The 14601-nt window shown below is 41.9% G+C and overlaps 2 protein-coding genes across 2 annotated transcripts; both read right to left on the bottom strand.

The window, feature by feature from the left end:
* Positions 1-583: 583 nt before the first annotated feature.
* Positions 584-4078, bottom strand: LOC134389512 (C-C motif chemokine 15-like). The gene is made up of 4 exons (XM_063113077.1): positions 3965-4078; positions 1817-1891; positions 1214-1325; positions 584-776 (listed from the first exon to the last, which is right to left on the bottom strand). Exons 1-4 carry the CDS (start codon positions 4038-4040, stop codon positions 653-655), a joined length of 387 nt encoding a protein of 128 aa, XP_062969147.1. The 5' UTR covers positions 4041-4078; the 3' UTR covers positions 584-652.
* A 2758-nt stretch (positions 4079-6836) lies between these two features.
* On the bottom strand, positions 6837-11433 carry LOC134389392 (C-C motif chemokine 15-like). The gene is made up of 4 exons (XM_063112947.1): positions 11313-11433; positions 8100-8162; positions 7526-7649; positions 6837-7082 (listed from the first exon to the last, which is right to left on the bottom strand). Exons 1-4 carry the CDS (start codon positions 11386-11388, stop codon positions 6959-6961), a joined length of 387 nt encoding a protein of 128 aa, XP_062969017.1. The 5' UTR covers positions 11389-11433; the 3' UTR covers positions 6837-6958.
* Positions 11434-14601: the final 3168 nt, after the last annotated feature.

Raw genomic sequence — 14601 nt, 5'->3', positions numbered from 1 at the left:
TGGAATGAACTCAGTCATGTGATGAGAATAAACACCATATGATTTTTGGCAGGTGCAGAAAGCATTTCTCCAAATTGGAATAAGAAGTTAGAAGGTCCTGGAAGAATGTCTCCAAGAATGAAGCAGTTACCATGAAACAAATGGTGCAAATCTGCAAGTGCAAATACAGCATGATAATGAAACAAAGATACTTCTGTTTTGGTTAACAACAACAACAACAACAACAAAATCAAAAGGAAATTATGGGAAAAACAGGACTTTAATTGAGATTATCATGGATCAGATATTAAGTTAAGTAAACTAAAAGAAGGCATGATTTGAGCAAATGATAAAGAAAAATAAATTGTTTTCTGAAACTGTATCCAAGCCTTCAAAGATTAGCTATCTCAGTAGACAGGAGAAGAGGAGACATAATGTGAACTTGTGTTTAATCTCCTAGGGGTTCGGTGATCACTTTAGTTTTATTTTAGTTCCTTTCTTCTTAAAATTCAAGCAAAGTTAAATTGAATACTCTTTATTAGATGCATTACTTTTACAACTAGAATACAATAGTAAATGTTTTTTTAAAAAGAAAATTGGGTAAAGAAACTCACAGGAGGTGTTGGAACAAGAGAGTTGGATATGGGGGGCTGGCAACTTTTGTCCCCTTCCATCAAGCAAGTTTCATATTGACCAGGTCCTTGGATATTGGGGAACTCTTCAGTTTTCTCATGCAATCCTGAACTTGCTCATCACTGGGGTTGGCACAGACACGTTGCCCCCTCTTAGTGAGGAAGCTGGGGAACAAGGGGGAGAAAGATTACGATCTCAGGTAACTTTAGCAGATGGAGACAGGGAGCCCCATCCTCCCTGGCCCTTGGATTCCCTACTCAATGCAGCCTGTACTTTCCATTCTCTGCTGATGGCAGCTCAGGGACAGTGTCCTCTTGAGACTCTCCCTCAGCCTGTGACATTCCCTAGTGACTCATGGGAGCGTCCTTGGGCAGCCTTCCACCTGCTCTGTCCTTCCTTCCCTCCCTCCTCTCCACTGGGAATATCTGATACCTGATGCCCTGCAGGATCCTAGTAAGGACACAAGCTGCCCCTTTCCTGGAGGGATCCTGGTGGGGGGTGGGGGTGGGGCTTTTCTGGCACACCCATCCATCAGGTCCACCGTCCAATACCCTGCAGGCTCCCTGTCCCCCAACACATGGTGGGTGAGCTTGGCACTTACATGACACCTGGCTGGGAGCACCCACTGCTCGTTTCAAAATAACTTTTCATGAATAAACATCGGATGCTTCGTTGGGTGTAGGAGAAGCAGCAGTCAGCAGGAAGGTGAAAGCCTGCAGCAAGAGAAAGGGCCATTTAAAGGGCCATCCTGAGTCTCTTTTTGAGGAAAACTGTCCTTTCCCCCTTTCCTCAAGAGTACTGTAGAGGGTGAGAAGGCACAGGACTCAGGATGTTTCCTCCTCCTCAGCCAGCCCTTGCTGGCATGTCCTTGCTTCAGTCCCTCACCGGGATTGAGCTGTGTATCTGAGAGCACCCAGGGTGGGCCACAGCAGGGCCAGCAGCATTTCCACAAGAAAGGGAAGACATCTGCAGATACCTGCAGGCATCAGAGAGCACCCTGTGCCCCAAGTGAGCAGACTCTCGGGACAGCCAGGTGGGAAGAGAGAAGGCACCTATGGACGAGGGACCCGCGGCCCATCCTGATCTTCCTTGGAGATGTTCGCCACCCTCAAGGCCCTCCCGCTCCCCACATCCTGCATGTGGGATGGATGGAAGCCATAGTGCAGACCTGTACCTGCCTGCTGTTTTTAAATATAAGCCGTACTTGTATATTTACTCTGGTCACGATTTGGGCGTTCAAACTGATGCTGTGACACCATGAGTTTTCTTGTCTCTGTATCTGGAAGAAACAGACGGGGTGGGAGAGAAATCACTGGGAGGCAGCAGTGTCACCATCTCCACCTTGACATTCCTCACCCCCTCCCAAGAGAGAGAGGTGCCAGTGCTGGACCTCTGTCACCTGCCTATGTTCTAGGTCTGCCTCCAGGCCCCTTTGTTCCATTAGGGCCCTGAGATTTTTCAGGGACCCTTTGAAAATGTTTGACATATGAAAACGTTCTACTGACTGAAAGCAAACTGCAAATCTAACACAGGTAAGTTAATCGAATATCTACATAGTGTAATACAGTCCCCAGTTCTTTCTACACATTTCTGGAATCCATAAAACTCTGGAAACAGAAAGTTTTTCATCAACTTATAGGGCAGCACAATGTCACCTGAAGTGAAGTGAGGCTATTTCCAGTCTTTATTTATCCCATTCAGAATAAATATGCGTATGTGTTTGCTGCATAAGTATCACTGTGTTCGATTAAAGTATGCCTCCCAGACACTACCATGGATGTTAAGTCATGTGCAGTTATGTATTACCTTTTTAAAACCAAAAAAATGTTGTATTCCAAAGTACATCTAGCCCCAGAGATTTTAGATAAGGGATTGTGGACCTGCATTTTGCTAATTAGGCAAAGGCAACTCAACTTTTAGCTCATTTTATATGTACTTACATATGAATCATACTTAGTAAGGTATGTGGATACAACATAATATGCTTGACCTGAGGTTGGTGGGCTTGCAGAAAAACCAATCTTAAATGGCCTTGTCTTTTCATAGCTACTTGCTAATTCTACCAGTTACCAGCTTTCTGATCTTGAGCTAGTTATGTATGGTTTCTATGCCTTAGTTTTCTCATTTGTAAAATGAGAATAATATAATAATAATAATAATAATATGCAAAACTGTATAAAATTGCTCATGTCCCACTGTTTTTTTTCCCTTACAACCGGCAAATTTGCATTTGTTCAGCCTAATACCTATCCCACAGAGGTAGGAAGAATCAATGTGTGATGATACTTAAATCTATAAGACAGAATAGTGGCTTCTGGCACATAGGAAGTACTAGATATTTATTTGTTAAAAAAAATAGAATTAAATGTATTAATCATTAAAAAAAAATTTTCTGCATCTTATGATATTTTGACATCTTAAAAATCTGACAGCTGGGGAGAGAAACTGCCTCTCCCAGGGCTAGCCAATTTTTAGAGATAACAAAGGGTTCAGACTCTCATTTACAACAATATACAAACCAAGTAATCCTGAGCCCGGGTGCCCAACCACACCTTTATCTAACTCACACACCAAGCTGTACTTCCCCTGCCCTAAATCACGCCAAGGCCAGGTGCCAGGCAACTAGAGACTATTCCTACATTCCAAAGCCCTCCAGACTTATTCAAACTAGCCAGTCCCAAACTGTATACTCTGCTTTGCCCTGCCTTCTCTTCAGAAACCCTAATAAAGGCTCTAGCATAGGTTTTCCCTTCATTTCTGCTATGCCTCCTGACTAAGACCTGATGCGTCCCCTCTGGTCCCATATGGCATGGCGTGCCTACTTCTTTAGGGAAGTATAAGTAATACATTGTTTCATCAATGGCATTAGCCTCTCTGTGTGAACTCTCAGTACCTTCATGAAATAAAATTCCCCAGGGACAAATGGGACAGTATGTTCAGTGAGTCACTTGCCTGGATGGTTCCATTTCCTCTACAACATGATAGTTTTATACTAGATGGTATATAAAAGTTCTAACATGCTGCTTTCCACAAATTTACAATTTTACTACAGTTCTTTTGATCTGGCACTTAATAGTCTTATGTCAGCTAAGGGAAGGTATCAAAAAATTCTGGCCATGAAAAGAGAAATAATGATTCCCAAATGGGACCAGCCATCTGTGTAGTTTTCCCCAGGGACTAAAGGCTGCAGACAGAGGCAGGTCTATATCCTGCTGCTGCTTTTAAATAAGTGCCATAACTGTGTCTGGATGGAGAGTAGTCACAGGAGGAAAGTGGTGTCCCTCTGTGTCTCTTCCCCAGGCCATGAGTTACCCTGAACCTGGCCACCAGTGAGAAGGCTCACTGGACTCACCATGTGTGACGTGGGCCTGGGATCCAAGGGCAGCAGCAAGGATGAGGAAGGAGAGGGCAGCTGCAGAGACCTTCATCTTCCTGGTGGGCAGCAGAGCTGGCCTGAGGACTCCTGGTCTCACTGCTCCCTGCCTCTCCAGGACACCAGCTCTGTCCTTGTGTTTATAAGAGCAGGAGGATCAGGAAGTCACAGGGCAGAGGTTGGAAGGCTGTTCATTAGCTATATCATAGCTAACACATCATTTCTTAAAAAAGGGAACAAGGCTGAGAGTGCAAGAGGAAGTAGAGGGCAAATCTGACTTGAACTTGTCCCCATGGGCTTCCCGAACTGTCCCAATGAGTACAGGCAAAGACAGTAAATATTTCAAGGAAGAGCCTTTCCTCTGGGAGATTCTTTTACTCCTCTAAATCCGGGCCTGGGGTGGGAGTGAGAGATTATTTCAGACTTCCCAACTTGGATTAGGACTTGGTGTATACTGTCTTGTGTCCATTTCCAGTTCTGTTCCTGGAATCTCAACCAGAGGGACTTTAAAGGTAAGAGCCAGTCAAGCTGGCCACCAGAATGGAGAGCTGGAGGGTCTCAAGATTAGGGACCAGGAGATTTTCCCAGGCACTGATAATACCAAGTCCTAACCAGTACATCCTGGACCTTCGAGTGCCCCCAAAGCCTATAATCGGGTGACCCCTAGAGGGAACATTCTAACATGTAAACTTGGCCATGTGATTCCTCATGCAGATTCTGCCAGAGACTGATCTTGGGCTCAGGGTCAGTTCCAATTTTTTTTTTTTTTTTGGGTGACTGGCCAGTATAGGGATCCGAACCCTTGACCTTGGTAAATTCTAAAATTTTTGTCTGAGGGTAGAAGGCCTTTCAGTATTGGATCCTCCTTGCATGTATAGCTCCTCTGTTTTCCAATGTAATGACATTTTAATGCATACTAAGTTTACAGTTAATGATGCATTTATTAATTTAGATCTTATACTTTTTTCTTTTGAATTTTTTTTTCAGGACCCCAATGCTGTTGCCTAGTGGATAAATTGGCCCTGTGCTATACTAATTCCTACTAACCTATCAACTCTACTCAGCAGTCACCTCTGCCAGGAAGACTTCTTGGCTCTCATTGCCTCTAGGCTGGGCCAGGTGTCCCTCCTAAGTGCTTCCACAGCATCTGGCACTTAAATCTACCATAGCTCCTGTCATGCTCTATTTTAAATGTTTACTTACTTCATGGCTCCCTCCCAATACAATGAGGTTTGAGAGAGAGAGAGAGAGAGTGTGTGTGTGTGTGTGTGTGTGTGTGTGTGTGTGTGTGTGTAGTTAAACAAACACATGAGATCTACCCTCTTCACGAACTTCCCAGAGGACAGTTGTTACAAAGTCCTTAAAGAATGTTTTCAAGGACGAGGTAGTTAACATAAAACAAATAGTGTGAGTCTCGAGTGCAAATGCAGAAAGATAATAATGAAATGAAGGTGAGTACTTCTCTTTTGGTTAATAAGCAAAAAAGTCAATTAAAAATTATTCGAAAATAAGAATCTGTATGAGATTATCAAGGGTCACATATTAAGTAAACATGGCAAAAGACACTGTTTTCTAAACTGTAGTGAAAACTTTGAAGATTAGCTATTTTGATAGGAGAAAATGAGACATTCATGTGAATTTGTGTTTAATCTCTTTGGGGGATATAATAATTCCCATCTTTTATCATTATTGCAGGACTTTTTTTCTAATAGTGATTTATTGTTATAAACGTTATTTGATTATTGATCAGTTTTCTGCTATTGATTTTTTAGGCAAATCACCCTAAAAGAAAGCATAAGTTCTAAACTTTTTTTAAAATGAAAAGTATTTTATTGTTGTTTAGAATTCAGTGCTGTCTTATGAATTTTATAAAACAGTTGACCAAGATGTCCAAATTATAAACTTATACGCTAAACAAAGGTGTATATAAAATTGATATTAACTCCATCAAATAGTTAAAGTTTAATGTCCTTTAACTTTAGGGGAGAAATCTCTTAGAAACTTATGTCTATTAAGAAAAACATCTGAAACTTAGAAATAGGCAAAAGAATGAGTGTATACTTTTCAAAGTCATATTGGAATGTTGTCTAACAGGCCCACTTCAGGATTCCTTAAATCTGGAGGAGAATGTACGTTTTAAAATATACATATATATATTTTAATTCTATTTTTTTAAAAAAAGTTTTAACTTGCACATTGTAATTGTACATATTTATGGGGTACAATCTGATATTTTGATACATATATATGTTGCATAATAACTAGGTCAGGGTAGTTAATCACTTCATGCATTTGTCATTTCTTTGTAGTGAAAGCATTCAAAAACCTCTCCTCTAGCTATTATGTAATATGCAAAACTTAACTGTTAACCATAGTCACCCTACTGTGCAATAGAACATCAGGGAATGTTCTTTTGATTGATGTTTTGCTTACTATTGATCAGCCCCAGACTTTGTGAAATTACATGTTAACTTGTGAATTTTTGACTAGCACAGATGCAAATGATTCCTGTTCACTGGAAAAATAATCCAAAGGTTACAGTTTTATTATTGCCCTATATACAGGATATTAATCTGTACTGTAATTTAGCAAACGTATTTCAGAATGTCATCCCCAATTAACTACATGTATCTCTGTTCCTCAGATGACCTTTGAATCAGTTTAATGATTCTTTCACTAATAGGTTAAATACATCTTTGACTCATATTCAACCTAAATTTAAATGAGTTATATTTTTAGCTTTTTAAAAAATTATAATATGATGTCTCTGCTTTTAAAGACAATACTTATCCAAAGTTCAATAATTCCTTCAGTTTCTTTTTCCTCGTAAAATTCAAGTAAATTAGATGCTCTTTATTAGATGCATTGCTTTAAAACCAAAACAGAAGAATAAATGTTTTTTTAAAAAAAGAATTTGGGATATAGTTTTTGCAAGAGAGTTGGAGGTGGGCGGCTGGTAACTTGTGTCTCTTCTCAAGTAAATTTAATTGTTCCAGGGTCCATGGATATTGGGGAACTCTTCAGTTTTCTCATGCAATCCTGAACTTGCTCATCGCTGGGGTTGGCACAGACACGTTGCCCCTTCTTAGTGAGGAAGCTGGGGAACAAGGGGGAAGAGAGATTACAATCTCAGGTAACTTTAGCAGATGGAGACGGGGAGCCCCATCCTCCCTGCCCCTCGGATTCCCCACTCAATGCAGCCTGTACTTTCCATTCTCTGCTGATGACAGCTCATGGACAGTGTCCTCTTGAGACCCTCCCTCAGCCTGTGACACTCCCTAGTGACTCATGGGAGCGTCCTTGGGCAGCTTTCTGCCTGCTCTGTCCTTCCTTCCCTCCCTCCTCTCCACTGGGAATATCTGATGCCTGATGCCCTGCAGGATCCTAGTAAGGACACAAGCTGCCCCTTTCCTGGAGGGATCCTGGTGGTGGGGGTGGTGGGGGGAGGCCTTTTCTGGCACACCCATCCATCAGGTCCACCGTCCAATACCCTGCAGGCTCCCTGTCCCCCAACACATGGTGGGTGAGCTTGGCACTTACATGACACCTGGCTGGGAGCACCCACTGCTCGTTTCAAAATAACTTTTCATGAATAAACATCGGATGCTTCGTTGGGTGTAGGAGAAGCAGCAGTCAGGAGGGTGGTAAAAGCCTGCAGAGAAAACTGTCCTTTCCCCCTTTCCTCAAGAGTACCGTAGAGGGTGAAAAGGGACAGGACTCAGAAGGAATGTTTCCTCCTCCTCAGCCAGCCCTTGGTGGCATCTCCTTGCATCAGACACTCCCCAGGGTTGAGCTGTGGGTCTGACAGCACCCAGGGTGGGCCACAGCAAGGCCAGGAGCATTTCCCCAAGAAAGGGGAGACATCTGCAAATACCTGCAGGCATTAGAGAGCACCCTGTGCCCCAAGTGAGCAGACTCTCGGGACAGCCAGGTGGGAAGAGAGAAGGCACCTATGGACTAAGTACCCATGACCCATCCTGATCTTCCTTGGAGATGTTCACCACCCTCAGGGCCCTCCTGCTCCCCACATCCTCTATGTGGGATGGATGGAAGCTATAGTGCAGACCTGTACCTGCCTGCTGCTTTTAAATATATGCTGTACTTGAATATTTACCGTGGTGACGAATTGAGCCTTCAAACTGATGCTGTGACACCATGAGTTTTCTTGTCTCTGTATCTGGAAGAAACAGACGGGGTGGGAGAGAAATCACTGGGAGGCAGCAGTGTCACCATCTCCACCTTGACATTCCTCATCCCCTCCCGAGAGAGAGAGGTGCCAGTGCTGGACCTCTGTCACCTGCCTATGTTCTAGGTCTGCCTCCAGGCCCCTTTGTTCCATTAAGGCCCTAAGATTTTTCAGGGACCTTTTGAAAATGTTTGACACCTGAAAACATTCTATTGACTCTGAAATACTGAAAGCAAACTGCAAATCTAACACAGGTAAGTTAATTGAATATCTACTAGTGAAATACAAAGTCCCCAATTCTTTCTACACATTTCTGGAATCCATAAAACACTGGAAACAGAAAGTTTTTCATCAGCTTATAGGGCAGCACAATGTCACCCGAAGTGAAGTGAGGCTATTTCCAGTCTTTGTTTTTCCCACTTGGTATACATATTCGTACATCGTGCTGCAGAAATGTTGCTGTGTTTGAATATAAAGCATGCTTTGCAGAGCCCACCAAGAATTAGTAGCATCCTGGTATGTATTACCTTTTTTAAAAAAATTATTTTTAAAAATTGTGATAAAGTGAATGTAATATAAAATGTACCATTTTATCTTGAGATGATGATATCGATATGAACCAGTACTTGGTATAAGTGGGAATGTGTGTGGGTATTTATTCAGACAACTTAAATGTGTAATTCTGAGAGCAGAATTCTACAATTACCTCCAAATAAAAGAATATGCTTATAGAATTCAACAGAAGGTGTGAATGTAGAATTTCCTCTCTAAGATTAACTGGTAGTTAATTGCAAATGAATTTAATTATCACAATTTTACTAAAATAACTCTGGAAAACTCTATCAAATAAATAGAATATATATGGAATAGGCGTTCATATTTAAAATATGGTTACTAGAATTGGTATGTGCCAAAGTCCATTTATCACCAAGTCCTATTTGAAAAGAAAGGGTGATGGGAGGGAGACACATTGGTTAACACTTTGGAGTGCTAAAAAATGACACCCAAAACAAAATGGTAGCTTCTACTTGGATAAAGTTAAAAAAGTTAAACGTGTATAAAAAACCATTCTGTGTCTTTCCACTCCAGCATTGTCTCATGTAAAATAAGAAAGCCCTAAAATCGTATTGGGGAGAAAAAAATTAATTAGGTTGCTGCTTTGTCTTATCAGCCTAAATACATTTTTCCATTTCGTTATGTTTTGTCTTTCTTTTGGAGAGAAGGAGGGGGTAATATTAGGATAATAAAAATGAATTGGGAACATTAATAAATAAATAAATAAAATGTATCATTTTAACCATTTTTAAGTATATAGTTCAGTAGCGTTAAATACATTCAAATTACTGCGCAACTTCCACCACCATGCATTTACAGAACTTTCTTCTTGTAAAACTGAAACTCTGTACCCATTAAACAAAAACCTCTCTTTCTCTCTCCTCCCAGCCCCTGCCAACCACCATTTTACTTTCTGTCTCTATGAATTTGACTACCTGAAGTACCTCATGCCAGTGGAGTCATATATATTTGTCCTTTTGCGACTGGCTTATGTCACTTGCATAATGTCCCCGATGTTCATTCATGTTGTAGCATGTGTCAGAATTTCCTTCCTTTTTAAGGCTGAGAAATATTTCGTTGTAATTATGTACCGCATTTTGCTTATCCATTCATATTTTTGTGGACCCTTGAGTTGCTTCCACCTTTTGGCTATTGTGAATAATGCTACTATGAGCATGGATGTACAAAAATCTCTTTGTGTACCTGCTTTTAATTCTTTTGAGTATACCACAAAAGTGGAATGAATTGCTGCATCATATGTTAACTTTTTAAAACCTGAAAAATTCTGCATTCCGAAATTCATGTAGCATCAAAGATTTTGGATAAGGGATTTTGGACCTGCACTACACTAATTAGGCCACTCCAACTCAACTTATAGCTTGTTCTTTCCTTCTTTCTTTCTTTCTTTCTTTCTTTCTTTCTTTCTTTCTTTCTTTCTTTCTTTCTTTCTTTCTTTCTTGTCTTTCTTTCTTTTTAATTCTTTTTAAAATTTAGTTTATTTCCACAATTTACTGTATCACAGAATAAAGCTAGCTTTAAAATTGATATTTACTTTCCATATCAAAACATAAATTACAGGGTGCTGATAACACCAAGGTTCAGAGTGTGATCCCTGTACCAGCCAACTGCTAAAAAGCAAAAACCAAAGCAAAACATAAATTAAGGATTCAACTGCCAGCTTAATTCAACATTTATTTTCTGTTGTTAGCTCATTTCTTACATAGTAACATATGGATTACATTGAACACTTTAATATGCTCAATATGATTTGGGTTGGGCTTGCAAAAATAAAGAAAGATCTTAATTGGCCTTATCTTTACATAACTACTTCCTAGGTAGCTCATATCCTAATTCCACCATTTACTAGCTGTGCAATCTTAAGTTTTTATGCCTTAATTTTCTCATTTGTACAATGAGACTAATAATAATAATATGCAAAACTATGTAGAATTACTGATGTTCTGGTTTTGTTTTTCTCCCCCCTTACAAAAATGGCAAATTTACATTGTTCAACCTAACACCTACTCCACAGGGTTGTTAGGAGAAATCAGTGTGCTAATATTTATAAGGCACTTAGAACAGTCTCTGCCTTTACATAGAAAATACTAGGTATGTGTGATTATTTGTTAAATAAAAAACAGAGTGGTTAGATCACCTTCAGTGAGTCACTTGCCTGACTGGTCCCATTTCCTCTGCAACATGATGGTTTTATACTAGATGGTATTTAACAGTTCTGACCTCAAGAATTCTATGCTTCTTTCCACAAATGTACTGTTTTACTACAGTTCTTTTGATCTGGCGCTTAATAGTCTTATGTCAGCTAAGGGAAGGTATCAAAAAATTCTGGCCATGAAAAGAGAAATAATAATTCCCAAATGGGACCAGTCATCTGTGTAGTTTTCCCCAGGGACTAAAGGCTGCAGACAGAGGCAGGTCTATATCCTGCTGCTGCTTTTAAATAAGTGCCATCACCATGTCTGAGATGGAGAGTAGTCACAGGAGGAAAGTGGTGTCCCTCTGCATCTCCTTCCCAGGCCATGAGTTACCCTGAACCTGGCCACCAGTGGGAAGGCTCACTGGACTCACCATGTGTGACGTGGGCCTGGGATCCAAGGGCAGCAGCAAGGATGAGGAAGGAGAGGGCAGCTGCAGAGACCTTCATCTTCCTGGTGGGCAGCAGAGCCGGCCTGAGGACTCCTGGTCTCACTGCTCCCTGCCTCTCCAGGACACCAGCTCTGTCCTTGTGTTTATAAGAGCAGAAGCATCAGGAAGTCACAGGGCAGAGGTTGGAAGGCTGTTCATTAGCTATATCATAGCTAACACATCATTTCTAAAAAAAGGGAACAAGGCTGAGAGTGCAAGAGGAAGTAGAGGGCAAATCTGACTTGAACTTGTCCCCATGGGCTTCCGGAACTGTCCCAATGGACACAGGCAAAGACGGTAAATATTTTAAGAAGGATCTTCCCTCTAGGAAATTCATTAATCCTCTAAATCAAATTAATCCTCGGGACTTAACCACCTTCAGGTGCCCAAATAACCTATAAATATGGGGGACCACCAGAGAGAACACCCTAACTTATGAACCTGACCATGTGACTCTTCCCACTGTGTCTGGAGATATCCTTGACACGTCTCTTTGTCTCACACCCCACATCCAATTCTTTAGCACGTACTTTTAGCTCTACCTTCAAAAATATATTCATATTTTCTGACTCCTTGAAAGCAACACTCCTGTTTCTACTCTACTACTCTTCTCAGTACTTCACCTCTGACACTATCTACCTGGGGTTAGCACAAACCCCACAGGTTAAGGGCTCAGTCGCACAGACTGCCTCCACTTCAGATGCCAATAGAAAATGGTGGGTCCCAGGTGACGCACAACTTCTGTCTGACTTGGCTACAAATCAGAGGTTCCCATGACCCCCCTCCGAACAGTGCCTGCCTGTACATGGAAAGTACTAGATGTGTATGAATATTTATTAAATAACCTCCTCGGGTTCTATAATGTACTAGAACAGCTCACAAAACTCAGGAAAACAGTTTACTTACTAGATTAACAATTATTATAAAGGATGCATCTCCAGAACAGCTGCGTAGCGGAGACGCATAGGGCAAGGTGTGGGGAAGGGGCGTGGAGCTTCCATGACCTCTCCAGGTGCACCTCCCTCCAGCACCTCCACGTGTCCACCAACCTAGAAGCTCTCGGGACCCCATCCTTCTGGGCTTTTATGGAGGCTTCATTACATAAGTATGATTGATTAAACTGGCCATTAGCCAAATCAATCTCTAGCCCCTCTTCCCTCCCTGGAGTACGGGAGGTGGGACTGAAAGTTCCAGTCAAATGGTTGGTTCCTCTGGCAACCGGCCCCCATCCTCGGGGACTTTCCAAAAGTCACCTCATTAACCTGAACTCAGGTGTGGTTGGATGTACTTGCCCTGTACTTCCAGGTTGCACATGCCTGAGTATTGAGCAGGTTCCCATAGGCTTCTTATATCTCAGCATCAGAGAATCCCTGACGTGGGAAAGGAGAGGTTTACATGACAGCCAAGGTGAGGCATTGTCAGATTGCACCTACACGAAGCTGGGCAAAGCCTTGCATCACTGGCTGCTGAGGTGTTGGCTAGAGCAAGAGAGGTGGCTGGTAGGACAGAAGTGTCTGACAGTATTGAACACATATTTGTTCAGTGAAAGAAAAAAAAGGAGGCTGGTCAGTTATCTCAGTTGATTATAGCACAGCTTTATCACACCCAGGCCACGGTTTTGGATCCCTGTACTGGCCAGGTGCCATAGATAAATAAATAAATTTTCAAAAAAAAAAAAAAAAAAGAGAGAAAAAGAAAAAGAAAAAATGGAGGAGATTTTACAATCTTTACCAATCAACATGTTGATTCCACAACATATTGCCATTTCTTGACTGCCACAATAAAGAAAACATTTTGTGAGAGGGTTTTGTGGGCTTCCTGAGTCTTTTTTCACCCTTACTTCCCACCACCGCTAAGCATCCTTGGTGACATTTAGGACTCAGATCAGCTCGATTTGTTACTTTTCTTGGCGTAACCAAGGAAGCAGGCTGTGCTACTCCACAGGGCTGTTCCAGCCTCAGAGGTCTTACAAGGCTAATAGTAACAAGCACCAGTGCTTACTGATCACTTAGCATGTTCCAGGAGCATGAGCGTCTGGGCCTCGTGGGCTCATCTCACAACCGGCCTATGGGTGTTTACTGTAATTATTTCACAATACCACTTAGCACACCCTACAACTTCTTCCCTTACAGAAATACCAAATATCCTGTTATCTGCCTGTAAACACAGCTCTACCACATCCCACGACGTAAGCTCACATGGCACATTTGTCTAGTATAAGCTGAGCCACCCCGTAATAGTACAGCGGAGTGTAGGGCAAGGGTCAGCACATTTGAGCTAAAAATGGCCCCTCATTGGGGTAGCCCACCTTCTTTCTCAAGCTTGCACTTAGCCTTACTTCCAACTTCACCCCTTACTCCTTTCTTATCAGTCCCTTCATTGTGTCTGTGTCCCCAACAGGTCAGGAACCCTCAGAATGACTGTGCATGTACAGTTCCCTTCTAAAGGGGCCTGAAGTTGTGGTTCTTCCCTGCGTAGGTTGCTGTTCTTTGAGTTTTGAAGTGAAACCATCCCAGGTGCCTGACCTCATCTGATGGACTAAGCCAAAGTCACCTGTGTTGGGAGGGGCAGGGCATGAGTCCAGCCAGCTGTCTCTGAGCTGATTTAGCAGGAATTCTTCCCACTAGGCACATGCATATAAAATAGTGGCAAAGCAGCCTCCCTAAATCATTTGATTTGTAAGGTAAAAATGCCTGGTGAGCAAAGACAATCCCTTGAGTTCAGATTGTTGTCCCAAACAAAGCCCAGGGAATGTTCTAGCTCTTTCTCATGTATGTATGTCCTTGGGATGTTCCTTCCCATACTCAGTCTGGTCTTGGCTATGTGGCTCACTTTGGCCAATGAAACGATAGGAAGTGTGATGAAAACAGACTTGAAAAGTGCTGGCACATTGAGGCTTGCACTGTTTTGCTACTGGGAACCTTTATACCATCATGTGTGCTAGCTGTCCCAGCTGAGAGGTCATCCTAAACCATCAAATCCCAGCTGAGCTGGCTCAGACAAGAACCATCCATCAAACTCACAGAATTGCAAGAGTAGTAGATGTTTGCTGTCTTAAGCCACTGCATTTTGTGGTAATTTGTTACGCAGCAGGAGCTAACAGTTAATCCTCTCTTTGGGATGGATTTATTTTCTTTACAAGTCTGCTGAAAGCAAAAGCAATAGCTCCTCATTCAAGAAGAGGCTTTTCACTTTTAATTAAATGGGTACTTGTTACAGAAGGACTGCATAG

Source organism: Cynocephalus volans, chromosome 10 (genome assembly GCF_027409185.1).
Source record: "Cynocephalus volans isolate mCynVol1 chromosome 10, mCynVol1.pri, whole genome shotgun sequence".
In the NCBI taxonomy this organism is placed as follows: domain Eukaryota; kingdom Metazoa; phylum Chordata; class Mammalia; order Dermoptera; family Cynocephalidae; genus Cynocephalus; species Cynocephalus volans.
The sequence above is the reverse complement of the archived record's forward strand: the minus strand, read 5'-3'. Positions and strand labels throughout refer to the sequence as shown.